General features: G+C 36.0%; 1 protein-coding gene across 4 annotated transcripts in view; it reads left to right on the forward strand.

The window, feature by feature from the left end:
- EXOC2 (exocyst complex component 2) overlaps positions 1-24,137 on the forward strand; it is a 125,352-nt gene that overhangs the window by 12,119 nt on the left and 89,096 nt on the right. For all 4 annotated transcript variants that reach the window (XR_005565527.1, XM_039386547.1, XM_027727909.2 and 1 more), the window contains exons 2-6: positions 1,539-1,694; positions 6,261-6,437; positions 7,853-7,979; positions 16,793-16,906; positions 21,371-21,495. Coding sequence is in view for 3 of the 4 variants with exons in the window: in XM_039386547.1 (XP_039242481.1) it covers positions 1,577-1,694; positions 6,261-6,437; positions 7,853-7,979; positions 16,793-16,906; positions 21,371-21,495 (661 nt within the window). In the remaining variant the exon portion in view is untranslated. The remainder of the gene's footprint in view (positions 1-1,538; positions 1,695-6,260; positions 6,438-7,852; positions 7,980-16,792; positions 16,907-21,370; positions 21,496-24,137) is intronic.

The following is a 24,137-nucleotide window of genomic DNA, read 5'->3' on the forward strand; positions in this document are numbered from 1 at the left end:
AGAGTGCATTTCACACTGACTTCAGGTGTGGCTGTGGATTCTGAAGTTGCATCAGAAAAAAATGTACAGTTTTGTTATAAGTGACCTGTGATGCACCCATGGTATAGACAGACAGAGACAGGATACTGTTCTGGTGACATTACTTGATTACTTTCACCGTGAGATCCTCCTTCTGATTCCTGCCTTTTCAATTTCCATCTTCATTTTCAGTGTGCATTCCAATTTTGGAATGTGAAGAAAGAAACCAGTCTGGGGGAGCTTCTTTGATTCACACGTCAGATCTAGCTAGTAACACTGAAAAATTTGGGGAGGTTGTATAGAAGCATGGTGTATGTTGGTACAGTTAATTTTTTTTTTATATGCAGAAACAGCTGAAACAAATATGTCTTACTCAATTCTAGTATTTGCTGACTGTGGATGCTTGGAAACTGCAACTGTGCTGCAGTTTATTGTTAGGGATTATTTACAGAGTTTCTAGGTTTCATGGAATTGACCGTTTGCAGGTAAAAATAGAAAATACATCTCGATTCAAAATAACGATAAGAGAAGCCTTTTGAGGCTTGGCTTATATTCCACTTTTTTACCAACCTGAACTTTTAAAATTGTTTACACTAACGTGTTCTATATGTGTAACTGGAGTTTTGGAATACTGATGGTATTTGGTAAGTGTTGTAAAAATGGAGAAGTTAGTGAAAGCTAACATGCTTCAGATTATACTCATCAACTTCTTATGGCTGCTTTATAGCTGCAGAGCTGCACAAAGGAAGCTGCTAATAAGCTGTAGGAATTTGTGATGAATTGCATGGTAAACTAAATGTAGGCAGAATAACGTGTTCCATATTGGTGTTTGTATGACAGGGCCAATTAAACTGGTTTGAGTTGACTCCTAATTTCAGGTGCAAAGGAATAGTCTTCTGGAAATGGTTTTTCAGTGATTTTATGTACATTTTTGTTGACCTGTTGGGATATTACTTGTTTTGTTGGTGATCTGTGCTAGTGTAATGTCTGTAAGTCATGTTTTAATTTTCTCAGTTTATGTAAATGTTGATGCTTTATGCAAATAAGTGCTGGGGACTTCTTCACATGGAACTGTCTAGGCCAGTATGTCTAATTTTGATGGAGAAATTATCCAAATAGTCTATTACTTAGCTTATCTTAGCAATTCTAATCTTTTTAAGGAATATAATACTTTCAAATAGAGATTTGAATAGATTCATTTGAATTCTGACATAAGTTATTTGGAGTGTGTATAGAGTTTCATTAAGAATTTTGAAATGTTTCATATTTTTCTGAATATACTTTTTCTTTGTAGTTCAGAACCAGAGCTGTATTTAATTTATATAAAAGGAAATGCAAAGAGGGTGTAGTTATTTTTATTGTTTTATAACTATGTGGCAGAAAAAGGCTTTGAGAGTGGTGTTCCATATTCACATTTATGTTTCTCTACCATTTTAGAAGAAGAGATTGAAAAGTTTTTAATAACTTTTTTTACGTAATATAACTATTGGGTTTTTAATTTATTATTTCTTGCTGAACAGATAAAACCAGCTCAGATTTCAGTAACTGAATAGACATCATGTCTCGAGCACGGCAGCCCCCACTTGTAACTGGCATCTCTCCCAATGAAGGCATCTCATGGACAAAAGTGACAATAAGAGGAGAAAATTTGGGGACTGGGCCTACAGACCTCATAGGTGAGTTGAAAAGAAACCTCCTGATACTGAAGAATGTAACATTTTGGATATGATTAAAGATAGGTTTTTTTGCATGGTAGAATCTGTATTGGATGGTAGGAGAATGTCCTTTACACAAATATGTGCTTGAATCCAGAAATTCAAGGGTGCTGCCCAGTGTGTAAGTAATCAGACTTGCTAGATGAACCTTTAACCTGACTCAACATCCTGTTCTGAGCATGAACACTGAGAGTGAATGCTTATTGGAGTGTACTAGAAGAGGGTGGATGTAATGAGATGGACCTTTGTTACTTTCCCAGGCATTGAGAATCTCTAAATGAAGACTTTCCTACCAGAAGTGTTTTCAATATATTGAGAAAGTCACTGTAGGGTTGCTATTCCTTGAATTAGTGTAAAGTCAGTTTGTGCATCTGCAACAGATATGACAAAGCAATTCAGTGGTTTAGCTACACATTATTTGAAGAACCATTTCCATTGCTGTTTTGATTTTAACATGTTAACTTCATTATTGCAAGAGGGAGCAAGATGTTTTCTCTATTTCTCCTGGTCATATAGAGTTTGTTCATTACTGCTCTATTACCTCATTTCCAGCTGAAACATCTTGACTTATTTAAATTTTCTGCATGTATCTTTGGCCCTTCTTGTTGCTCTTTGGTGAATCTCTCTTGGTTTCAATACCATCATCTTGGGTACATGATGTGTTCAGGATATGAAGGCACTGTGGCATAACACTGTACTTTCACTTTTGTTTTGTATTTCTTTCGTAGGCTTCTGTTTTCCATATAACTTCCACTAAGTATCAAACTAATGTTTTTTGTTGTTCTGCCTACTATAGTTCCATGATTTAATGCTTGAGGGTTAGAAGTCAATTTGAGCCTGTCATCTGTGAATTTAAGGTTTTGCCTGTGTGCATCATGTCTTTGTTTATTGAATTTTAGCTGTTGTATAGCATCTACATTATAGTGCATCCACTCAGTCTCATAAGTTCTGTTCCAGGTTTTTTTTGGTAATATCATCAGCAAACTTTATAACCTTTTTATCTTGTAATTTATGAATATAGTGAACATAAGTGATCCCAGCATATATCCTGTGGAAACTTTTCTCAGTCAAAACACACCCTTTACCATAACCCTGTGTCTGTCTTAATGAGCTGTTTACCCATTTGAAGTTCATATCCTTAATTTTCATAAGCCTTTCAAGAAGGACTTTGTAAAATCTTCTTGAAATCCAAATTAACTATAACTACTGGAATTTTCCCTATTTCTTTTGTAAGTTATGCATATGTGTACTTTAGTAGTCATGTTAAAGACAATTTGTCTAATTTGTTGTGAAATCGTGACTCCTCTGAAGTCCACTGGAATTTTGTTTGGCTTTGCTAGAAAAAATATTTTGTTTCATGACTGTAAATGAAGATTCACAAATTCCATTCATGGCCACTACAATGAGCTTTATGGCCAAGCATAAGCTACTACAGTTTTCCACTTCAGTTTGCTGTCTCTCAAAAAAGGAAGTAGTATTTTCCTGAGCTGCTAGATGAAGTTGCGGTACACTAATGATTCTTTATTGAGAAATCTTCAAATAACTGATGATGTTTGAGGTGAGTATATTTCTTGTTTATTTGTGTATTTCTTGTGTATTCAGTAACCTCATTGTTGTGATCCTCTAGAAATTATCAGTGCTAGGTTCTTGGAAGGAGGACGTCTCCTGAACAGTATTACAGCTGATCAACTTCTTATATTTCCTGTATTTCCTTCAGAGTAACGATAGGAACACATACTTGCTAATAATTTTATGCTTTGAGGTAAAAATGGATTGCCTTATTTTTTTCACTAGCTCAATTGTCAGCTTTCTCCAGTAAGTGACTAAGGTCCAAGACATGTAAAGATTTCTTTTAATGGTTAAATTAAGCATGTGAATATTCCCTGTAAGTTGAGTGGAAATACTTGCAAAAGTGAGGCTTTGTAGGCATGAGAGTTAGCAGAGTTTGAGTGAGATTTTTATAAAGTTTATAAAGTTTGAGATGCGTTAGAGTAAAATGAAAAGCAAGAAACTTTTTTTCTATATATAAATAGAGTATCTCATATTAGAAGAACATGTTTTTTGTTTCATTTAAGAGAATGCCTTCTAGTAATCTCTTTGTATTTTTGAAACCAAATAAACTTTTTATTTGTGACTCTATAGGTCATGGTACAAAAAATAAAATCCAAGAGATTGCTGTAACATTCGTGTTTTCAAGGTTTAGTTTGTCTTTTAAGACTTTGCAGCTGTGTTTTGCAGGCATTGTAAAATTGTCCATATATAAGCTTAACCAAAATTGGAAAGTGTCAATAAGAGAATTACTTATGCCCATTTATTGAAAGGCATGTGAAAGCTAGAACCCAAGTACGATGTTCTCAAAGGTGTTTGTACCATGCAACAGGTTCAAATTAAGTTTTATTTAAAGGGAAGTTTTTTCTTTTTGGAGAAAGAAATGTCATACCTGTACTATCAAAACTTCTCCCCCAATATCTCTTTATTTGCTCTAGAAATTGTGCCATTACTATATTTAGTATGGTATATAAAATGTTAATAGAGACTTAACTTTCTGTTGCATTTTTTAGGTACAGGTGAATGTTTCCTGCCATTTCAGAAGTGTTGGATCTTGCTGTCTTGTTCTCTTGAGAGCTTTTGGAACTTCCAATGAATAGAAAATAATTGATTCAAGGATCTTCTAAGCAGCTGATCAAAAATTTGCTGTAGCTTAGTTCTTGATTTACTTAATCTAAGCATGACTTCAGACCTTTGAAATTCTAGGGTGAAAACCTCTTTATGAATGGTTTGGGCAAAGTCTTCTAGTTAGTCTTGTTCCCTACCACAATCTTTTTGCCTTTAGAGAAGATACTAGCATAAAACCAGAAAAGATCTAATAATATAACACAAAGTTCAAACCCATGCATCATAAATATATGGTTTTTTCCTTCCCCTGTGAAAACTGAAACCTGACTGGTTAAAATTTTGCAAATAAACAACCAAAATATTTTTTCATGTTAAGGCTTCTTTTTGTGTATCTGTATCTGATTTCGCATCACTCCCCCCACTTTATTCAGGCATCTTTTAAGTAACAAATCTGCTGTCCTTGCTCAAGTAAAATTAATTTCAGTTGTAATAAGATTCAATGCCTTTTGGGTTTTTATTTTTTGGATTTCACTTTCAAAATAGTTTTTGGCAGTGAATAAGACATTTTTATGTCTGACAACCATGAAAACTGCCAAATTTGTCTGCTGTGTCATGTCAGAGGCTTAAGTTGTGAGAAAAAGTAAGTGTGAAGCTTTGGTACTGAGCCACATGTGCTGACCCTTTTCTGTCTCTAAGTATTTTTTAAATTGGTCAGAGCTTTCTAGAAATTAAAAACAAAACCCAAGCCAACAGGGAGGAACTGCTGTGCTTGACTAATTTGTACTCCAGTGCAGCCAACACTCTAGTACAGCCTTGAGCTTTTGGACATAAGGCAAAATGTTCCTAGGTAGGGGTGTTTGTTATTTAAGATGAACTTAATGAAGGTGTTCTCCAAATCAGTACTATAGAAATTAGAATCTTGCCGGTTTTTCAGGACAGCAAAACTCCAGTTAGGAATATGGAAATTGTTGTTCTAGATCTCAGAAAATGATCAGTCTATTTCAGCAAACAGAGTCCTGATCTGACCAGAACCAGTCAGATTGATTGGTTGGATTGACCAGACTGATTTGACATAAAATCTCAGGAAACCTTGGATCTTATATTAAGGTGTACCTTGACTTTTAAGTGTTTAAGAGGTGTTTTTAAACACTAAAACTTGATAAGTTTTAGTATACCACAGTCTCTACCTATGAGAAAAGACTTTCATGTATTTCATAGTTTGTCATTTTTGGTTCTGTTGTGAGAGAGTATAGAAGAGGGAATAGATGAATACTACCCAATTATTCTGTCATATAACCAGGGCAGTTTATTCATCAGAATCAGTCTTGCATCATGGATTTTGTACAGAAGAGATAGGGGCAGAATATTTGTCAGTACTACTTTGACCAAAGAATCATTCTGTGTCCACAAAAGTACTATTAAATAAGTAAGGCTGAAGAAACATTGTTCATTGTGAATATGTTGCAGTGTCTTTTTTCTTTTTTTTTTTTTTTTTTGCAAAGTCCTGTAGACTGAACTTATGAAACATTTGTTGCAAGCAGTTCTGATGGAAGTTTCACAGAAACACAATACTGAACCACAGTTCTCTAGTGTCTTGCAAACAGAAAAATCTATTGTACTATAGGAAGTAAAAGTCACAATAACCCACAACTGGTAGAAGAGATTGAAATAAGTTCCAAGGAGTGCTGCGTGTGTCTCATAAAGTGTCACTGGGACAAAAGACCTGAAGTCATCTAGGGAACATCTGAAAAATTTATTTGTGACACCTTGACTGTAATTGAGTGTAGGGGGCTGGTGAAGAGTCATATATTTATGTAAATACATGAAGCATCATAAATGTATTTGCATTACAGAATTTCAAAAGACACTTCTATTCACAGTAGAGTATTTCTTTTTTTTTCTTTTTCCTAGGTTTAACAATCTGTGGACACAACTGTCTGCTAACTGCTGAATGGATGTCTGCCAGTAAAATTGTGTGTCGAGTTGGACAGGCTAAAAATGACAAGGGAGACATTATTGTTACTACAAAGTCTGGTGGCAAAGGAACTTCAACTGTTTCCTTCAAACTGCTTAAACCTGAGAAAATAGGTATATTTCTTGTTCAAATCCACATCTATTTTCTTTGCTAAACAAATATATGACTGTCTCTATATAAAATGTGTGTTTGAAATGGATCCGCCTCAGGATGATTTTCTGTTGTCTAGAAAACAGAGTATATCAATAAAATGTCCAAATATATGTAGAGATAAAGTCATGGTATATGTAAATTAATCCTTTCTCAAAATCCTGATAAAACCCTCAATGATAAACCTCCTGATAAAACCCTTCATTTTCCTGCAATGAGTAGCACTAAACTTCTAAATTTTAAAAAATTTAATGACAAATCCAGTAATTACTCTTAAGTAGTGTACTAGATACATTCAAAATATAAACCAGCTCATGAACTTTACACCTAAATCCTGAGCTGACAGTTAATCATTTAAAGAAAGTTGAGTCATCAGTGCCGTTTCTTATTTGTAATTCAAACCATCCTGCAAGACGGAAAGTCTTAAGTATTTTTCCTGAGATGCTTAACCACTGAAATGGTGTTGCCAAGCAGTCTAGGACCTCTACTTAATCTAGAATCCAGTCTAAATACCCTCTGGATTGGAAATGTTTCTTTCAGGACCCCTCATTGATGAAGTTGGATAGTTATCTTTTCTAAGGCAGGAGTTCCCACAAGAATTATTTTAGGCTTTTGTTCTCAGTAGTTTAGTGACAAATAACACATAATTTCTCCCAAGCTGCACTAAGATCTTAATAATAGAAAGGTGAATCAAGTGCAAATGTTACACAATGAAGCTTTTGGTGATGGGAGAGGAGAATTTATATTTTAAAAAACAGGTAAGTGTGGGGATTGAGTTAATTTCTGCTGTTGAGTATATGATGCGTATGTTAAAGGAGGGCAAGGCCAAGAGTATGACTGGCTTCATTTTCAGCTGAGGTCCAAGACCTCTTGTGCCTCACCTTTATGCTTTGTCTGTGCTAAGGCTTTGGAAACAAAGTCAGTTCTGTGTCCTTTGAGTCATCTATCTTGACCTGTGGCCAAAGTTCACTTGCATACTCACCTTTTGGATAATGCATGGCACCAAAACCCTAAAGTATGCAAATAAGAAGACTTCCAGATAAGAGATGGTTTTGAAAGTAGTAAATGACAAGGTTTGAACAGACACCAAAAGACCTGCAGAAATGAAAATACTAATAACTGTGATCAGGAAAATGCTCCTGTGCAGTCTGCAAGAGGATAATGTGTTTGATGCTCAGCCATGAATACCTTTTCAGCAGCTGTAATAAAATAATTTAGCATAATTGCATCCAGGTTGTTTTGCCATGTATCTTCCAATATATTACCTAGGCATGCATTTTATATTTATCAGGATTTTTGAAATTAATTCAGTATGTTAGAGGTTGATGGTGCTGGACCGCCCTTGTTGTTTTAAGGATCTGCACTTTGTTTTCTCTAGGTATCTTGGATCAGTCTGCTGTCTGGGTGGATGAAATGAACTATTATGACATGCGCACTGACAGGAACAAAGGGATTCCCCCCTTGTCCCTACGTCCAGCTAATCCTCTTGGTATTGAGATAGACAAGTGAGTACCAAATACCTTTAATCCACTTTTTTAGTGGTTTTCTCTATATGTGCCTTTGTGAATTCCAGAAAAGTTTAATGCTTTACAGGGCAGGGAAAGGTTTAAAAATGCATACATCTATTAGCTGTTGGTATGCTGTTTTGAACTGAAAGGAGTTGTTAGTGCACACAGTATCCTGCTTCATAATCCTCTATTTTGAATCATCAATTAGAGCTGTAGATAATCTAAAAGACTGATATACTGAACCCCAGTGATGTTTAGATTTTAAGGATTGGTAAATAACCCGAGGCTTCAGATTTATACATTGTAGTTATGGCATACCTACTGTTGCATTTGAGTTTCACGGGGCTTTTAAGGATGTTTAGATTGCTATCTGTTGCTAAAATTGTACTGTAAAATGTGATTTATTATGCTACATCAGCTAGTTTATTTTACTGTAATATTAATACTGTTTTCCAACCCACAGTCTTCTTTACTTTTGTTCTTAAGTATGGTGGAATTTATGTCATTTGTGTTCTAAAATAGAAACTTTATATTGAATGAAAATGGAATTAGGGGGGGTTAAATGGGACACTCTTAGGGTTCCAAATATGTCTGACTCCTAGAAATAGCATTAGGAATAATATTTCTTTTGATCAAGATACCAGCTCTACCAAAACCACAGGTTATTTTAAAGTAAACTATTACTAAGGTCTCATCTGCAGAATACTCTGTTTGTGGGCGGTAGTGTGTTGAAGAAAATCTGCAGTGTCCGTTGTTACCTTGTTCTGATGGGAAAGCTGCACTTTGCCAAAATCTCAATGTGATTTCCAGTGGACCCATCTTTACCTTCCAACCTCTGGCTTTGCATTTCTCTTCTAGTTTGAATATGTATTTTTCTTTCTTTTCAAACTACTAACCCACTTTTTTTCAACAAGCTGAAGATTTTGTCTCTTTCTTACTATTTTTCTCTAGCCTCTGATATAACTTAGGGATTTGTTTCATATTCTTCAGTTTTCCAAACTCTGATAAAATATGGACCTTAGGACTGTGGACAATATTCCGACATCTTACTAGAAGATTTCCTGTCACTCCTTAACTCTCCCTACCTTGTCTGTAAATTAAAAACCCCATAATAATACTTTTTTACCGCAATGCTGCACTGGCAATAAGCAGTGAGTGGTTTGTTAGCTGATGCTCTTGAGTTGCTGCTTTTGCTGTTGGTACGTTTGCTCATTGTTCTGTAACAACTCTCTGGAATCCTTTATTCTAGCTTTATCTTCTTGCATTTGACCATATTCTTCTGTTTGTTGCTTCCTTGACAAGTCTGTCTTCTCAGTCCAGATGACAGTCTTTCTTCCTAATGTTTTTACCAAATATTTATAAAAAATTATTGGTGATAAATCTGTTAAATCCTGTTAAAAAGGTGATGTGGGCCTTAGTGAAACTTTACCTACAAATGTTCTCAGATTTGCTTCTCCATGGATTTGTTTAGTTTTTGGGGGTTTTTTTGTAGTTAGTTCCTTAATCCATGTGATGTATTCTGTTGCATATAAGTAAGTTTTAATCAATCTTATAGTAGCAAGTCTCCTTTAAAATGATGATATATTAATTTTGTCAGGTTACTTTCTCAATGAAGCGCTTAATCTCAAAACTCATATAATATATTCTCAAACATTGTCAGAAGCAGTTGTGACTGGCTGACATGAAAACTATTTTTCTCTACTTTAATCCTATACTCCTCAAACAACATCTTTTTCAATATTTTATCTGGGATTTAAGTCAAGATAACTTGTTCTTTTAATTGGGAGTGACTGGGATTTCAGTGTACAAAAGGTTTGAACTGTGAATTAAGGGAAATAGATAATAAGGGATCTAACAAGTTTTATTAATAATTACAAAACTGCCTCGAGGTATGTTGTAGGAGTAACATGTTTGCTCAAAATATGCACTGGAATTCTCTTTTTGTATTCAAATGTTGCAAGGATGCAAAGAAAGAACTATGGATATAGACTCATCCTCCTGACTTTTTTTTACATACTCAAGATATTTTAAACATTATATGTACACACAGTGTGCAGGCCATCATCTTTCAGCCTGCAGGTTTGACAAGTTGTAAGTATACATAATTTCTGTCTGATAATTTCTTCATATTTTCCAAAACTTAATTGCAGTTCTTGTGTCATGCAACTAAGAATTTCACTTGCTAAATAAAAAAATAATTTAAATCGTAATGCAATGTGAACTTGCTGATTATTAAAGTCACAAATGTATTTGTAAAAGAGCGTTCACAAGCATTTGTTCTCCTGCCTTCCTAGCAGTTGTTCATTCATCTTTTAAACACAGAACTGATCCAATCAGATAAGGGGTTTTTGGCATTGCTGTAACTTAGTGCCTGTTGTGTGTGTGCTATGAGGTATTTATTTCCCACCAAAAGATAGGTATTTAAAATATTTAATCTTTGAGTTCTGTTTTTTTAATTTACAGAATGAGAGAAAAGACTCATACAAAACTTTAGTGTTCTATCCCCATCTTTACGCTCACTTTAAGTGCAATGCAGGACTGTGCCACATTTCTCTTCCAGAAACCCTTAAACAACCATAGAATCACAGTTGGAAAAATCTCCAGTGTCATGGAGTCCAGCCTTTGATTGATCACTGTCTCATCAACCGAACCATTTCACTAAGTTCCGTGTCCAATTGTTTTTTGCACACTTCCAGTGTTCAAGACTTCCACCACCTTCCTAAGCAGTCCATTCCAATGCCTGATCACCCTTTCAGTGAAGAAATTTTTCCCAATGTCCAACCTGAACCTCCCCTGGGGCAGCTTGACACCATTTCCTCTTGTCCTATCACTAGTTTCCTGGGAAAAGAGGCCGACCTCTGCCTCAGTACAACCTCCTTTCAGGTAGTTGTAGAGAGTGATAAGGTCTCCCCTAAGTCTTTCCTCCAGCTGAACAACCCCAACTCCTTTGTCTGCTTCTCCTATGACTTGCTCTCCAGACCCTTCACCAGCTTCATTACCCTTCTCTGGACATGCATCTTTTAAAACACATCTCAATGTCTTTCTTGTAGTTAGGAGCCCAAAACTGAACACAGTACTTGGGGCGTGGCCTCACCAGTGCCGAGTACAGAGGGACAATCACTTCCCTGATCCTGCTGGCCACACAGTTTCTGATACAGGCCATGATGCCATTGGCCTTCTTGGCCACCTGGGCACTCTGCTGGCTCATGTTCAGCAGCTGTCGACCAACATCCCTAAGTCCTCTTCTGCCAGGCAGCTTTCCACCCGGTCTTCCCCACATCTGTAACATTGCATGGGATAGTTGTGACTCAAGTGCAGGACTTGGCACTTGGCCTTGTTGAACCTCATACTATTGGCCTTGATCCATCGATTCAGCCTATCCAGATCCTACTGTACAGCCTTCCTACCCTCCAGCAGATCAACACTCCCACCCAGCTTGGTGTCATCTGCAAACTTACTGAGGGTGCACTCGATCCCCTCGTCCAGATAATTGATAAAGATATTAAGCAGGACTGGCCCCAGTACTGAGCCTTGGGGAACCCCACTAATGACCATCTGATAACTGGAGGTAACTCCATTTACCACCTCTCTCTGGGCCCAGCAAGCCAGCCAGTTTTTAATTCAGTGAAGACTGCACATATCCAAGTCAAGGGCTGCTAGCTTTTCCAGGAGAGGTCTTAAATAAGGAAGGAAGAAAAAAAGTGCACGGTTATCGTCTCAGCCTGAGAAATGTGGAACTTGGTATGAAAATGCAGAGCTAAACAGTGATGTGGCAGTACATGGGTTGGTTTTCGTAGTTTAGAGCTGTTGGTAGGTTATGTCCTACCAACATAGGATTGTTCAGAATTTTCAGCAATTCTGGGAGAGAATATGTGATGCCTGTGTCCTAAAGATAGTGGTTGAAATCTGGTGGTGGAAAAGTTAGATCTACATAATGTTTATGGATTAATTGCTTGTTCCAATGTACTGCATACTTTCCCCTCTTGCACGACAAGTCCTTGTTTAATCAAGGGTTCCCTGACTCTTCTAACTACTCTGTCAGACTAAGAAAATCCTTTTTCTGCAAAGCTGTAACAGCAGTCAGATCTGTGGTGGTTAGAAAATTTTTAAATAGTGTTTGTTGTTTAGCATGTAGCAGAGGTCACTATGGTGGATCCATCTCGTACATGAAAGCAAACGCTGACATGCTAAGTACATTCCACATCTGTATCCACCCACTCAGTACAGATGCTTCCCTCTTCCCACGCCAGTTTCCAAAACAGTTCATCTGGGAGAAGGAAACAGATGATCTTACGCTGCCACCTAATGGTAAACATCAACTTGCTATCATGACATAGGAAAAGACTTTCTGGAGACTGAGATGTTTATTTTTAAAGGGCTTGTGTGGAAGTGCTGTAAAGTTCATCATTGAATGGGATGGGCTTGTGGAAACTTGAACAGAGCGATGCATGCAGAAAAATTGTGAAAGCTGTAGAAGAGAGTTGCAGTATATATTCCTAGCTTTATGACATTAAAAAATAAAGTAGCACTTAACTGCTTGTTAAGCTGATGCATCACTTGCAGCCACCAGCCTAAAAGCTCTTAGTAGACTTCTCTTACCACATTCTGTCAGTTGTCAAATATGATTGCCACTTTCTTTTTATATTTCTAATGAACCTAGTGCTACTAGGTAGGAATTGCCAGAGCATATCCTTGTCTTGTTGCTGTTGGAGAGACCTGTGTTAACACCTTCTGATTTGTTGTGTTTAGTCTACAACAGTGTCCCTTATACTGGTCTTCTTGCACGCATTATTAACACAGTACAGCTGATACAAAGCCAGCTTCAAGGAGTCTGACTGGTACCAGACAGAGGGGGGAGTGTACAGCAGCTCTAGCTGGAGCTTGTTTATGCTGGTCGCTGTTCAGAATCTGTTTATTTAAAGTTGGTTACTCCTTTTGACCTGTCAACTCCTGTGGAATTGAGGTTTAAGTTACCTTTTGGTGGCCGTATTCTGTTTTCGGACCTACCTTTAGTCTGCAAATATTGTCACATATGCTGAAAAGCACACTATGAGATTCTGAAATTCTAGAAGTGAAATAATTTGTACAGAAAAATTACAACTTGCTAAACTGTGTTCATAGTCAGGCTCTGTTCATTAGTATCCATTGCATCCTCTTGCTCTTACTTGATTGTGACTGCTTTGAGGCTGTGATTTACCCATGGAGATTTCAACTAATCTTAAATCTCTGGAGAATATAAATGATCTCTATGTGCACAAGTTCTGTAAAAGCCAATATATGCTGTGTTTAGTAGGTTTATTGACTGTCAAGCTATACAGAACGTGAAGTTTGGGGTAGTGGAAGAATGGGCTCATGCGGCACAAGTGAATTGTTTGTATGCTATGTGTTTTGAATCCAAAGTAGATGTGCATGACCTTTACATGGAAGCAAGGACCACTACGTTAATGCTATATGACTGCATTAGATGTACACAAAATTGGTTTGAGGGAAGTGGAAGTGGCTTGAAATCAAATGTAGTTTTATTATACTTCTCATTAATATCACCAGTATGCAAAACCTCATTTTCTTTCATATTTAAAATTGTTGCTGAGGGATGAATAAGACTATTTTAAAATGTTGACTATAGGTCTAATATGAGATCTGATTCTGTTTTAGATAAAATAGTGTGCCTAGCAGAAAGTCCTACTATATAAATCCAATACGTGTACCTTTGCTGAAATTGTAAAGGTAGCAAAGTACTTAGAGTTGTCAAGGATCGCAAACTTCACTCTTTTTTGGAGGTTTTCTGGATTCAGTTTGTGGCTCCCAGTTTCTTTTACATGATTACTCTTTAATAATGATGAAGTATCCAGAGTTGCTTCCTGAAGGGATTCTTGTATAATGAGCAAATCAACAGAAAAATGATCAATAGTTTAATTGCATGTCAGCATGGTGTAAGCTTTTGTTACTAGTTCATCTTCACCCTGTAATTCTGAAAAGAGTAAAATAGAAATACTTTCTCAACTCACATATGGGCTTGTTTATGAGTAAACAGTAAGCAAGTTTTCATGAAAACAACTTCCAAAAACTGACTTATTTAATTTACTACTGGAAGTTAATGAAACAAACTTGTGTGTATGTGGAGTCAGCCAGTCTCTTTTTAGATGCATCTGGCCAGACATTCTAGAAATACGGTTGCTTTCAGTTTGAGCATTTTAGCGAGCAGTTTGTTGTGAAGACAGCTGTAGCAAGTCATTCCAAGCTCCCCATATCTGTTAGTGGAAAAACTACTGGTAAAATTTATGATAAAAATAAGGATACTATACCATGGAGTATAACGTATTGTTAACATACCTCACACATTCACATTCATGTTTCTACTCTGTTGTGACTATGTCTGAAATATGTCTGCACAGATAAAAGCGTTGTTAATTTATGGTTCTACACAAATGCATCTGCTGGAAGAAAGCTCCTAATAACTTTTCAAGACAGTCAAACATCAAATTGCAAAAATCCCTTCGTTAATATACCATTGCCTTTGGGCAAGATTCATTTGCAGGAATTGATTACGTGTCTAGCTTGATCTTTCTCAAGATAAATATATATATAAATATATATATATAAATAGGACGTTTTTTTCCCCTAGGAATTGTATAGTTCACATCTTATAAATTTGCAATAATAAGTAGCATTTGTTAATGGTATATTTGAATGTGTGTGCTTTTTGTCTTATATCAGTTTCTTTTGGTTTCTGGGAACATACATGGAAGTTCTGAAAAACATGAGCAAAATTCTGCTTCTGTACTGAGTACATCCACTTTAAGTAGAGTTTGCACAGAATGTCTGAGTCTCTCCTCAGATAATTCAGATTTATTTTCTTGCTTTTGTTTTTTTAGCATTAAAAACTGTAGTTGTCCAAAAAGATGCTACCATATGTGGATCTAATATAAATACTTTTATGTACAGCTGTACCTTGTATCACATATGAAGTACTATCCTTGAAGGTCATGTGCCTGCTGGGCACTTTTGACTATTTTGAGTGAAAAATAAGATATTTTAAATTTTCTTCAAATGAAGAATAAATTGAAACTTTCTTCTCCTTCTTACATAAATCAGCATTTTCTGCTTACTGTCATTCATGAAATTTAAGGTCATTGGAAATAATCATGCTACTTAAGTTTTTAAGTTTTGTTTTAACATTATCACTTTTTCGTTGAACACAGAGAAATGTTGAGACCCTCATTTTTAGTTGCTACATTTGTTTCTCACACTATTTCCCCTGTATCTCTACTTTTCATATCTGTCATCACTTTTCCTTGCATCTCATTAGATTTTTTTTTTCTGGTTTTTAAAAAGTGTTGTTTCATGCCCCTGCTGTAATCAGGTGCTACTGATGAAAGACTTCTGTGCCATGTCATTATGTACGTAATTCCTTTGTACCTGCTTGTGCTAATGGCCATTTTGATATGAAAAGAAACTTCCAGAAAACAGCTCTTCCTCTATATAATTGCACTTTTTATTGTGCCTGCCTTTAGATTTGTTTCACTTAATCTGCTGTTTGCTTTTTGTAATAGAAACGATTTTAACTATCTTGAAACATGTTTAGATTACAGAAAAACTTAAACTAATAAATTGCTGCTTTCGTGTCCATATAAATAGCTTTTCATACGTGTTAAATGTAATTCTAATAACTGACTCTGGGTTCCTGCTGCCACCAAGTTTTCTCTCAAATGCAAAGTGTGACAGATTCGCCTTTGCATACAGTATGCTTTGCATAGCAAAGTTCACCTAAGTTGTGAGCATCAGAGAGGGATTTTATTGACTTTTGAGTTAAATGTTGTGATCTAAAAATGACACAGTGAATTTTTAGAATAGATAAGAATATTTCAGTTGGAAGGGACATAAGTCCATCTAGTCCAACTGACTGACCAGTTCAGGGCTGACCAAAAGTAAACTTGTTTGCCACAATTAGTTTCTGAAGATGGGGTGCAGCTGGTGGTAAAGAATAAAGGGGGGAGTGCACCTAGTGATGTATTGCCAGTGCATGGTGGAATGAATATGACCAAGTGCTGAGTGTGTGTCTGGACTGAGGGATGAAGATTGTCATGTTCTCATCAAAAACTGCTTTAAATATTTTTATTACATAGTCTTAAAATAACTGGAATACATGTTCCATATGAGTATCGTAGAAACTCTTGGTAGTTTTAAAAATACTGGTGTAGAGAATCTGTTTTCACAAGGAATTGGCTCACATGCTTTCGTTATGCATTTGTAAGACAATAAAAACTAACAAAACATGCTGGCTGTCACTTGGGTTATGCCTGTTTTTCTTGTGTTTTGTGTGCTATGAACAGACAGATCAGTGTATTCTGTTTTGCAAGATAATTATTTTAACTCAGGATTTATTTCAGTGTTTGTGTATAGTGGAGATATGTTCTGTCTCCATTCACGTTTCTCTGACTTCTGCTGTACAGGGATCAATAGACAATGATGGTGTGAGATCACTTGCAAGCTCTTAACCTGTTGATGTCCTGCCATTTTAAAGTTAAAATAGAAGCGTTTTGTACAGAGCACATTTCTGTCATATGTGTAATGGTAAAATCAAAATGGTAAAATTCATTTTACTTAGATTAGATTTCAGTCTTTCCTCGTCACGCTACATGTGTCTGTAATAGCAGATTTAATTTCATGGTGAGATACAAGTTTATATTTCCATCTTACAGGAAAATGATTTGGGTCTTATGTTTTTGTTGGGGTTTTTTATGTGACTTTTAATTGTAAACTGTTCACAAGACTATGGCTCAGTGAAGAAATGAATATTCATTTTTCAGGGGCAGATTTCCTCAAAAAGATTTGGAGTCACTGTTTCCTGGGATGAGTGCTGATTTCACAAGTGAAAACTTTTCTGCTGCCTGGTACCTGATTGAGAATCACTCAACAACAAGGTTTGTTGCTATCATATAAGTAATTGCTTTAAATGCAGGTCACTTGATGGTATTTCATTATACAGTATTGTGTCATTGGTGGTTTGCATTTACAGTAATAGACCTGTAGTCACTACTGTCTCTGCTCGACTGCAAACTTGAATCAACTGATTTGTTCAATGTGCTTCTGAAAAAAACTTCATTTTGAACACCACCTAATTTGTGGTGGTGTTTTTATCCCCCACACCAGCCCCCCATGTCAGCTGGAAGCTATCTTTCTTCAGACAAAAGCCCTTTATGAATCAAGAAGCTAGGCACCTAGCCTAGAGTGGAAACTCCAGGTGTTAAGTCATGACTAGAGGCACCGAGTAAGGGCACTTGAACAGATGACTAAAATTGTTACTAGTATCAATTAGTGTTTAGTTAAAAGGTAACACTTGTGGAAAATGCTAAAGTAATGAGTGTTGGACAAGTGAGTAGGAACTTTGAAGTAAATCTGTTAAAATCTTGACCATTAAATCTTAATTTTTAAATATAGTTCATAATATGTACTTACATGGATGCATTACATAAATATACTTTTGCATACCTAACTGAGTTTGGAAACTTTGATCTGCTGGTGTTTGGACAATACTGGAAGACATTTTTAATAGAGAGGATGAGCCTTTTTTGTGAGTTTTTTTCTTTTTTAGCTGAGTATTCTGATTAGCATTTTAAAAGGAAATACCACTTTTCAAATTTATTTAACATACTTTTTTTCTATCTAATGGTAGATAGACCGTTACCTATCTGGGATTAGGGAGATGTTTGGCTTTAGGAGCTCCAGAAATAACCATTAGTCTACTTGGGAAATAATTGAATTTCCTCTCAAAATGATGGCACATTGAAGGGCTAGAACAACAGCTAGAGAACATTATTACCTAGTATGCATGTAGTGACAGCATCTTTTGAAATCAAGTAACTAAGAGGAGTGATTAAAAATTTATTCTATCTGTCAGAATCTGATAACTTTAGGGATCACCAAGTTTTTAAAAAAGCTGAGGGGATAATAAAGTGAGAAAGAACTGAGAGTGAGAACACATTTGATGTAGTTGTTCTTACAAAAATTCTTTACATTTGACACTTGGACTGTTGCTATTTTGTTGCTCATTCATGTGGGCACCAGTGACACTGCCAGGAGAGATGTAGAACAGATCAAGAGTAGTTGCAGAGCCCTGGGGACAAAAGTGAAGAGCACATGAGCTGTTGAAGGGGAAAGCTTCGGGTAATAGGGGATGCATCCTGTAGATTCACAAATGGCTGTACCACTGGTTTCAAAGGCAGCCTTTTTTTACTGCTGTAACCAGCTCCGTGACCAAAGAGCAAAGCCTGCTAGTGAGAAATGGGGTTCATTTGAAGAAGTGGGACAGGAGCATCTTTGCCGGTGGGTTTGCACTTTGGTGGCAAAGACTTCAAATTCAGAATATCAGGGGATGCTGATAACTGCTTGCAATTAAATGAAAGGGACAGAGTGCTACCTGTGTGGTTCAGTGATGGCATTGAGAGTGCTGTTGGTAGTTACAAAACCAGTTGGAAGCATCTAACCTCAAGTGTCTTTACACACTCACATGCTGCCCGGGAAACAAGTATGAGGAGACGGAGCTCCACAGGTGGGATTAGACAAACATATCACTGGAATAAAGTAGGATAGCTCATGTGCCTGGTATTCTATGGTGGATGGGAAGAGGCCACCTGAGAAAGATAACCAGGAAAGAGCATAGGGACTTGACCTTCATATAAAGGAACAGCTTCAATAAATACATAGTCCCTCTTATGGAACAGGATGGTTGAGAGCTTGTTTGGGAGGCTGGAAGGGGTGACATTACAGTGGGATAAGGAAATGAACAGAAGTTTTCCTTAAGCAACTTGAGGAAGTTTCCAGAGAGCAGACCCTATTTTGTGTAGAAGACTTTAAGGTCCCTCATATTTATAAGAGGGGAAGCAATCCTAGAGGCTTGTGGAGAGTTCTGGGAATGACTTCTAACTTAGCTGTTAAATGGGCAGTCAGGGGTGCTACTTTCCTAAATCTGATTCTTGAAGGCAAGGCAGGGGACGTGATAACCAGTGACAGCCTTGGCTGTAGCAATTGTGAGATAGTGAACTACAAGACTCAAAGAGGTGTGAGGAAGGCAACAGCAGAGTACACACCTGGGATTGGACAACAGCCATACAAAATAAAATCCAGTGTTAGTAACATGCCATTAAATACCAGTTGACTGTCTAATGCAAATCATCTTCTGGGGTGTATCAGCAAGAATGTGTTAGGTAAGATATGGGAGTAATTATTCTGTTTGGCATTATTAAAACTGCAGTTGAAATGGTCTACTCAGCTATGGCCACTGCTTTAAGAAAGATATGAGCTGAGCCACAGGCACAAGAGTATATAAATGTTGGTGGCTATACAGCTTGAATGAGTTAGGTGCTTTTAGAAAAGAAAAGAAAAATCTAAGACTTTGTCTAGTATCAGCTTAAGTACTTCATCTTTCTCGCTGAAAAAAAATTTCATCAATTTGTGTCTTTGCATGTCAACAGTTTCAAGTCATGGTCCCATCAGTCCAGTGGAATAGAAAGTGTTAATTTTTGCTGTTAAATGAAGCAAATGGGTTTTTTGCATATTAATTCAGTTTATATTGATTTATAAAATCCAAGTCTTAGTGTTGAAGGTGCAAAAGGTGTGTGAAACTCAACTGGAATAAATGCTCAAAGGGTACAGTGGATCTAGTCATATTTTGAATCTAATTATAAGTATATTTTTAAACAAAGAAGCAGCAAAAATGTTTTGGTTGGTGTTTTTCTCTTCCCACTTCAAAATGCGTAATCTTAAAAATATTCTGGAGTTGTATAAATATCTGTCCTATATAATTTGTGCTGTTTTTCTGGAAACACAGCAATGGTTTAGTTCTTGTCCTCTGTATAACCTCAGGTATTGGGAGTGCTAAATGTGTGGTGCACTGATGTTTTGTTAGCTTATGTCTGTTTTTTCCTTGAAGAACATTCTTTTTGAGAAATCAATATAACATCTTTTTTATTATGTTTTTTTTTTACTCCTGGCAATATCCTGACAAATATAAATGAACTATTTAGACATATTGTTAGATCATCAGATAACATGGAACAGTGCTTAAGAGGAGAACTGTACATATTTTTGTTAGTTTGAAAGTGCTGCTGGTAAGTACTTTTTGTAAGCTCAAGTAGACCAATCCAGCTATTGAGTAATGTGATTTCTGTCCAGCAGATGGAAACAGGAAATAAGGCATAATATTGTGACATCAACAGTATAAAAAGAAAAATGCTTCTAGGTGCACCAGTGTGCTTTGTCTCCCAGCAGGTGGTGATAGGTTTCTTGCTGCTTGGGCTAAACTTTGGTTTGTTCTCTTAATGGTCTTTTTCTGCCAGCTCTTTTTAAAATGGGCACAGTATTGGTGGAATTGTCTTTTGTTGTAATTTCCTGCTTCATTGTTTCCCTCTCCTCACTGAGGTATAGTGTAGTTTTTTGTTTGATTCTCTTGTATTAGAGAGAGGAGTTTGACCTGCAGGTAGGTGGGAAGACCTTAGGGATGAAAATCATGTGCTACATTTGTATTTTTGAGCTTGTTCATGATGGTGTTTTTATAGTAAATCCAGTAGTATAACTATGGAGATCACATTCATCATCAAAACCAAAAAATATTATATGCAAATAATGAAATTTTCTTCACGACATAAGACTTCTCAAATAATTGCAGCTACTTGCAAAAAATGAAAATGTGAAATGAAATGTAAAGTGGTAATAATCGAGAAATATTAGGAAACTAAGGTAAAAAGAAAGCTGCCACACGAACAGTGATGATGAGTTGCAATTAATATTCCCCTATCAAGTGTCCTTCAAAAATATTTCAGTAAACTACATGTAAAAACCATACTTTCATAAAGTGGGAATGGGTTTAGCTTTTCTTTATTTCTGCACTAATGTTGCATTCAGTTCTGAACTGTATGTTCAAACCAACATAAAAATATTGAATGAACCAAAAAAGTGAAAAAGGGTTGTGCACTAAGCTGCAGAGTTAAACGGATGTCGTTATTAAAGAGGCTTCTAACATCTCAGTAGATAGTCTAGTGTACTAAATTTAGTGAATTATAGTCACCTATTTAATACAGTACAGACAGTTCATTAAGAGCAATATTGCATGTGTAGAAGAAACTTATTGACTAATTTGTATTATAAAGAGATCTCTTCCATCACAAGTGATAGGAGCCCTCCATTTAGGATTGAAACTAAAAAAACAAGATTTGTGGACTAACAATCAACTGTCATTATTTAAAAGCACACTCGTTAGCAATTACTTCGTCCGTAATAGTTGTTCTGAAAGTTACTGGTTTTATTTTCCCAGTAGTTTGTTCTGTTTATTCATTAGCTGACCTTATTTGTTGTTTGAATGTCATGGAGGTTTTCTTGTTTGTTTTCAGTTTTGATCAGCTCAAAACGGCTGTTGTGAATTTGAAGAAACAAGCCAATAAGAAAAATGAGGGGAGTCTAGCTTATGTGAAAGGAGGTCTCAGCACATTTTTTGAAGCACAAGATGCGCTGTCAGGTAAAGATGCTTTGCACTTACTAAATACAGTATTAAAGGAAAGACTATGTGCATGTATGGTTACATTTCATATGAAGAATATAGTTTTCCTTCATACTCTATGCTAAAAGTGTTAATGAGCCCAAAATCTGTGTTGTGTTACTGGAACTGGCTAGCTGATTGTTGTGGTATATTTGCAAAAGATGACATCAAATGATTCTTACAGGAATTGAAGGCATTTGATGAAACTGCTTAGACTACAAATGCAAAAAAGAGAATAAATATTGAACTGGAGATAATATAGATAATATATAAGATGACTTGAAAACTGTAGCAACAGAAAAACTAGATTTTATGATGCCTTATCCAATAGTCAGATGGTAATATTTATATGAATATTAAGTTCACTCTTACTTTGGGGAATCAGACAGCCTTTATATTATGCTTGCCATTGGGAAAATGAGGTTATCTTAGTTGCCATTTCAATATTTATATTTATTTTATACACACACACACACACACACTTTTAAAGCATAAAATGTCTCTCTGGTAAGAGCTCATTATGGGCTTCTGTAGTCCAGTCTAGTTAGGCTGGATAAGAAAGCAACAGTGTCCAGTAAACCATCCCTAATAGGTTTGTCATTTGCCACTATGCTGATTATCTCTCCTGGTCACTGATCCTGTGTTACAGGTATCATAGATATAAGACAGCTTATATGTAGGTATAGCCTCAGCCAAGCTAGCACTTCGGTTGGCTTTAGGAACACTGCTTTGGAGAAAAAGTAGTGCTGACAGACATCTGTGTTACCTTGTAAGTTTATTTTTTGGATCAGCAAATACTTAGTAGGATTTACAGAAAGCTAAGGCAAACCTTAAATGTGAGGTTTCAGAAAGACTGAACACAACTATTAAAAGTATAGGCTTTTTGCCTTTGAAGACTGATTTTCTGATAAATGAAGAGGTCCGAAAGCAAGTAGAAACTTAAAAAATATTAATAAAATAAAGATAGGGAAAGCAAATTTATTTATTTCATTAACTACTATATTATCAATTTTAAAAAATTATAATAGTTATATATTGTTTTGTATCTTTTATCTTTATCAGTGTTATTTTTACCTGAAATTGGAGTTTATCAGTGCAGTCCTTTAGCTAAATTAGGAATTTAAAATTTGGGATGACTCAAGTGGTCCTTGGTGCCACTTTTTGTCTAACCAAAATGTCTTGGTTTTGTCTTCCCCTCGGTGATTCCCCCTTAAGTGCTCAAAAGGAAGCAGACTTGTAGCTTGTGCTGTTATACAGTGAATTAAATTGGTACAACAAATGACTAGTCTTGATGCTGTTGTAAAAGAAAATTAGAGACTTAAAGCCTTAATCTCTTATAAAATTCAAAACTGTAACACTGGAGTTCAAGTGACTTATCAATACACTAATTAGTTTTTAAATTCTGAAACCAGATTCTTAATGAGCATGGAGTACAGGTCATAACTGCCTTCTGTAGCATTTTAATGCACATTTCTCTGTTGAAATTTCATATTAAATGCATGTGCCAAAGTGGTTTTGCTTCTTTTCAGTCAAAAAAACCACCCTTATTGCATATGAATTTCAGCTTGGAATGCAGAACTACTTATTTACCCTTTCTTCCTGCATATGCAAGATATTTTTGAGAGAATGTAGCTGGAAAAATTGCATAACTTTTTAAAGACTTGAACTTGTGGTAGATACAGTCAACTGTTAAGTTGGATGTGGAGAGGATTCCAGTAGAAGCAAGCAAAAGGGATGCCTTTGATGCCATCATCCAGCCCTTCTGCCAGATGTCAAAGCTTTCTCCAGAACGTTTGATCACTGCAGTTTTCTCAAATGAAAGAGGATAAGAATTAAGCATAAGCATTATTAGCATTGTTCTAGAGAAACAGCTCAGATGCAAATTTTAAAAAAACCTCAACTACAACAAAACCACCAAACTAAAAAACACAAACAAACAAAACAAATTCTTCAGCATGCAGTTATAAATTCAAGCTTTTTAACAGAAGAACATTAAATTAAAAATCCAGTTATACTGTGGCTAGACAGTGTTTGTGCACATAATGGCACTTTCCTGCCCTTACACATATAAGGGTGAATTTGTATGTCTTATTTTCTCCTTTAAAAAGATGCATACAATACAATATTTTTGAAATGCATTTTGACAAAACTATATGAGGAATAGTTGATATTTGAAAGATTGTTTCAGCACAAACTCTTCGGGATGTAACCATTGTTCTGCAAAATTAATATTTGAGGCAGAGCATACAACTGTCACAGATGAAAAGGGAATCAAAGGAAAATCATTATTAAATGTATTTATTCTGCCTTCCAATATGATTTAAATTTTCTGAACTCATTTTGGTTTGGATTTTTTTTTTAGCTTGCTTCCTTTGGGAAGATTTCTAATATCTAATTTATTTTCTAAAGATATGTTTTTCTTGAGGGCAAAAACTCAGACTCTCAATTTTCCTCTTCACGTATCTTTGAACACATCTTCTAACCCCAATGGTTATGCTTTATAAGCTGCAGATCTGTTCCATTGTTGTTACAGAATGGAGCTATCTGTAGGCAGTTATTTCTCGTAGGTTTCCCTAAATTAGTACAGGATGTTACTTTTTGTAGGAGGATCACTTTAGGAG

This window comes from Pipra filicauda, unplaced genomic scaffold, assembly GCF_003945595.2.
Source record: "Pipra filicauda isolate LSUMZ 115617 unplaced genomic scaffold, ASM394559v2 scaffold48_size3843733_pilon, whole genome shotgun sequence".
Classification (NCBI taxonomy): Eukaryota; Metazoa; Chordata; class Aves; order Passeriformes; family Pipridae; genus Pipra; species Pipra filicauda.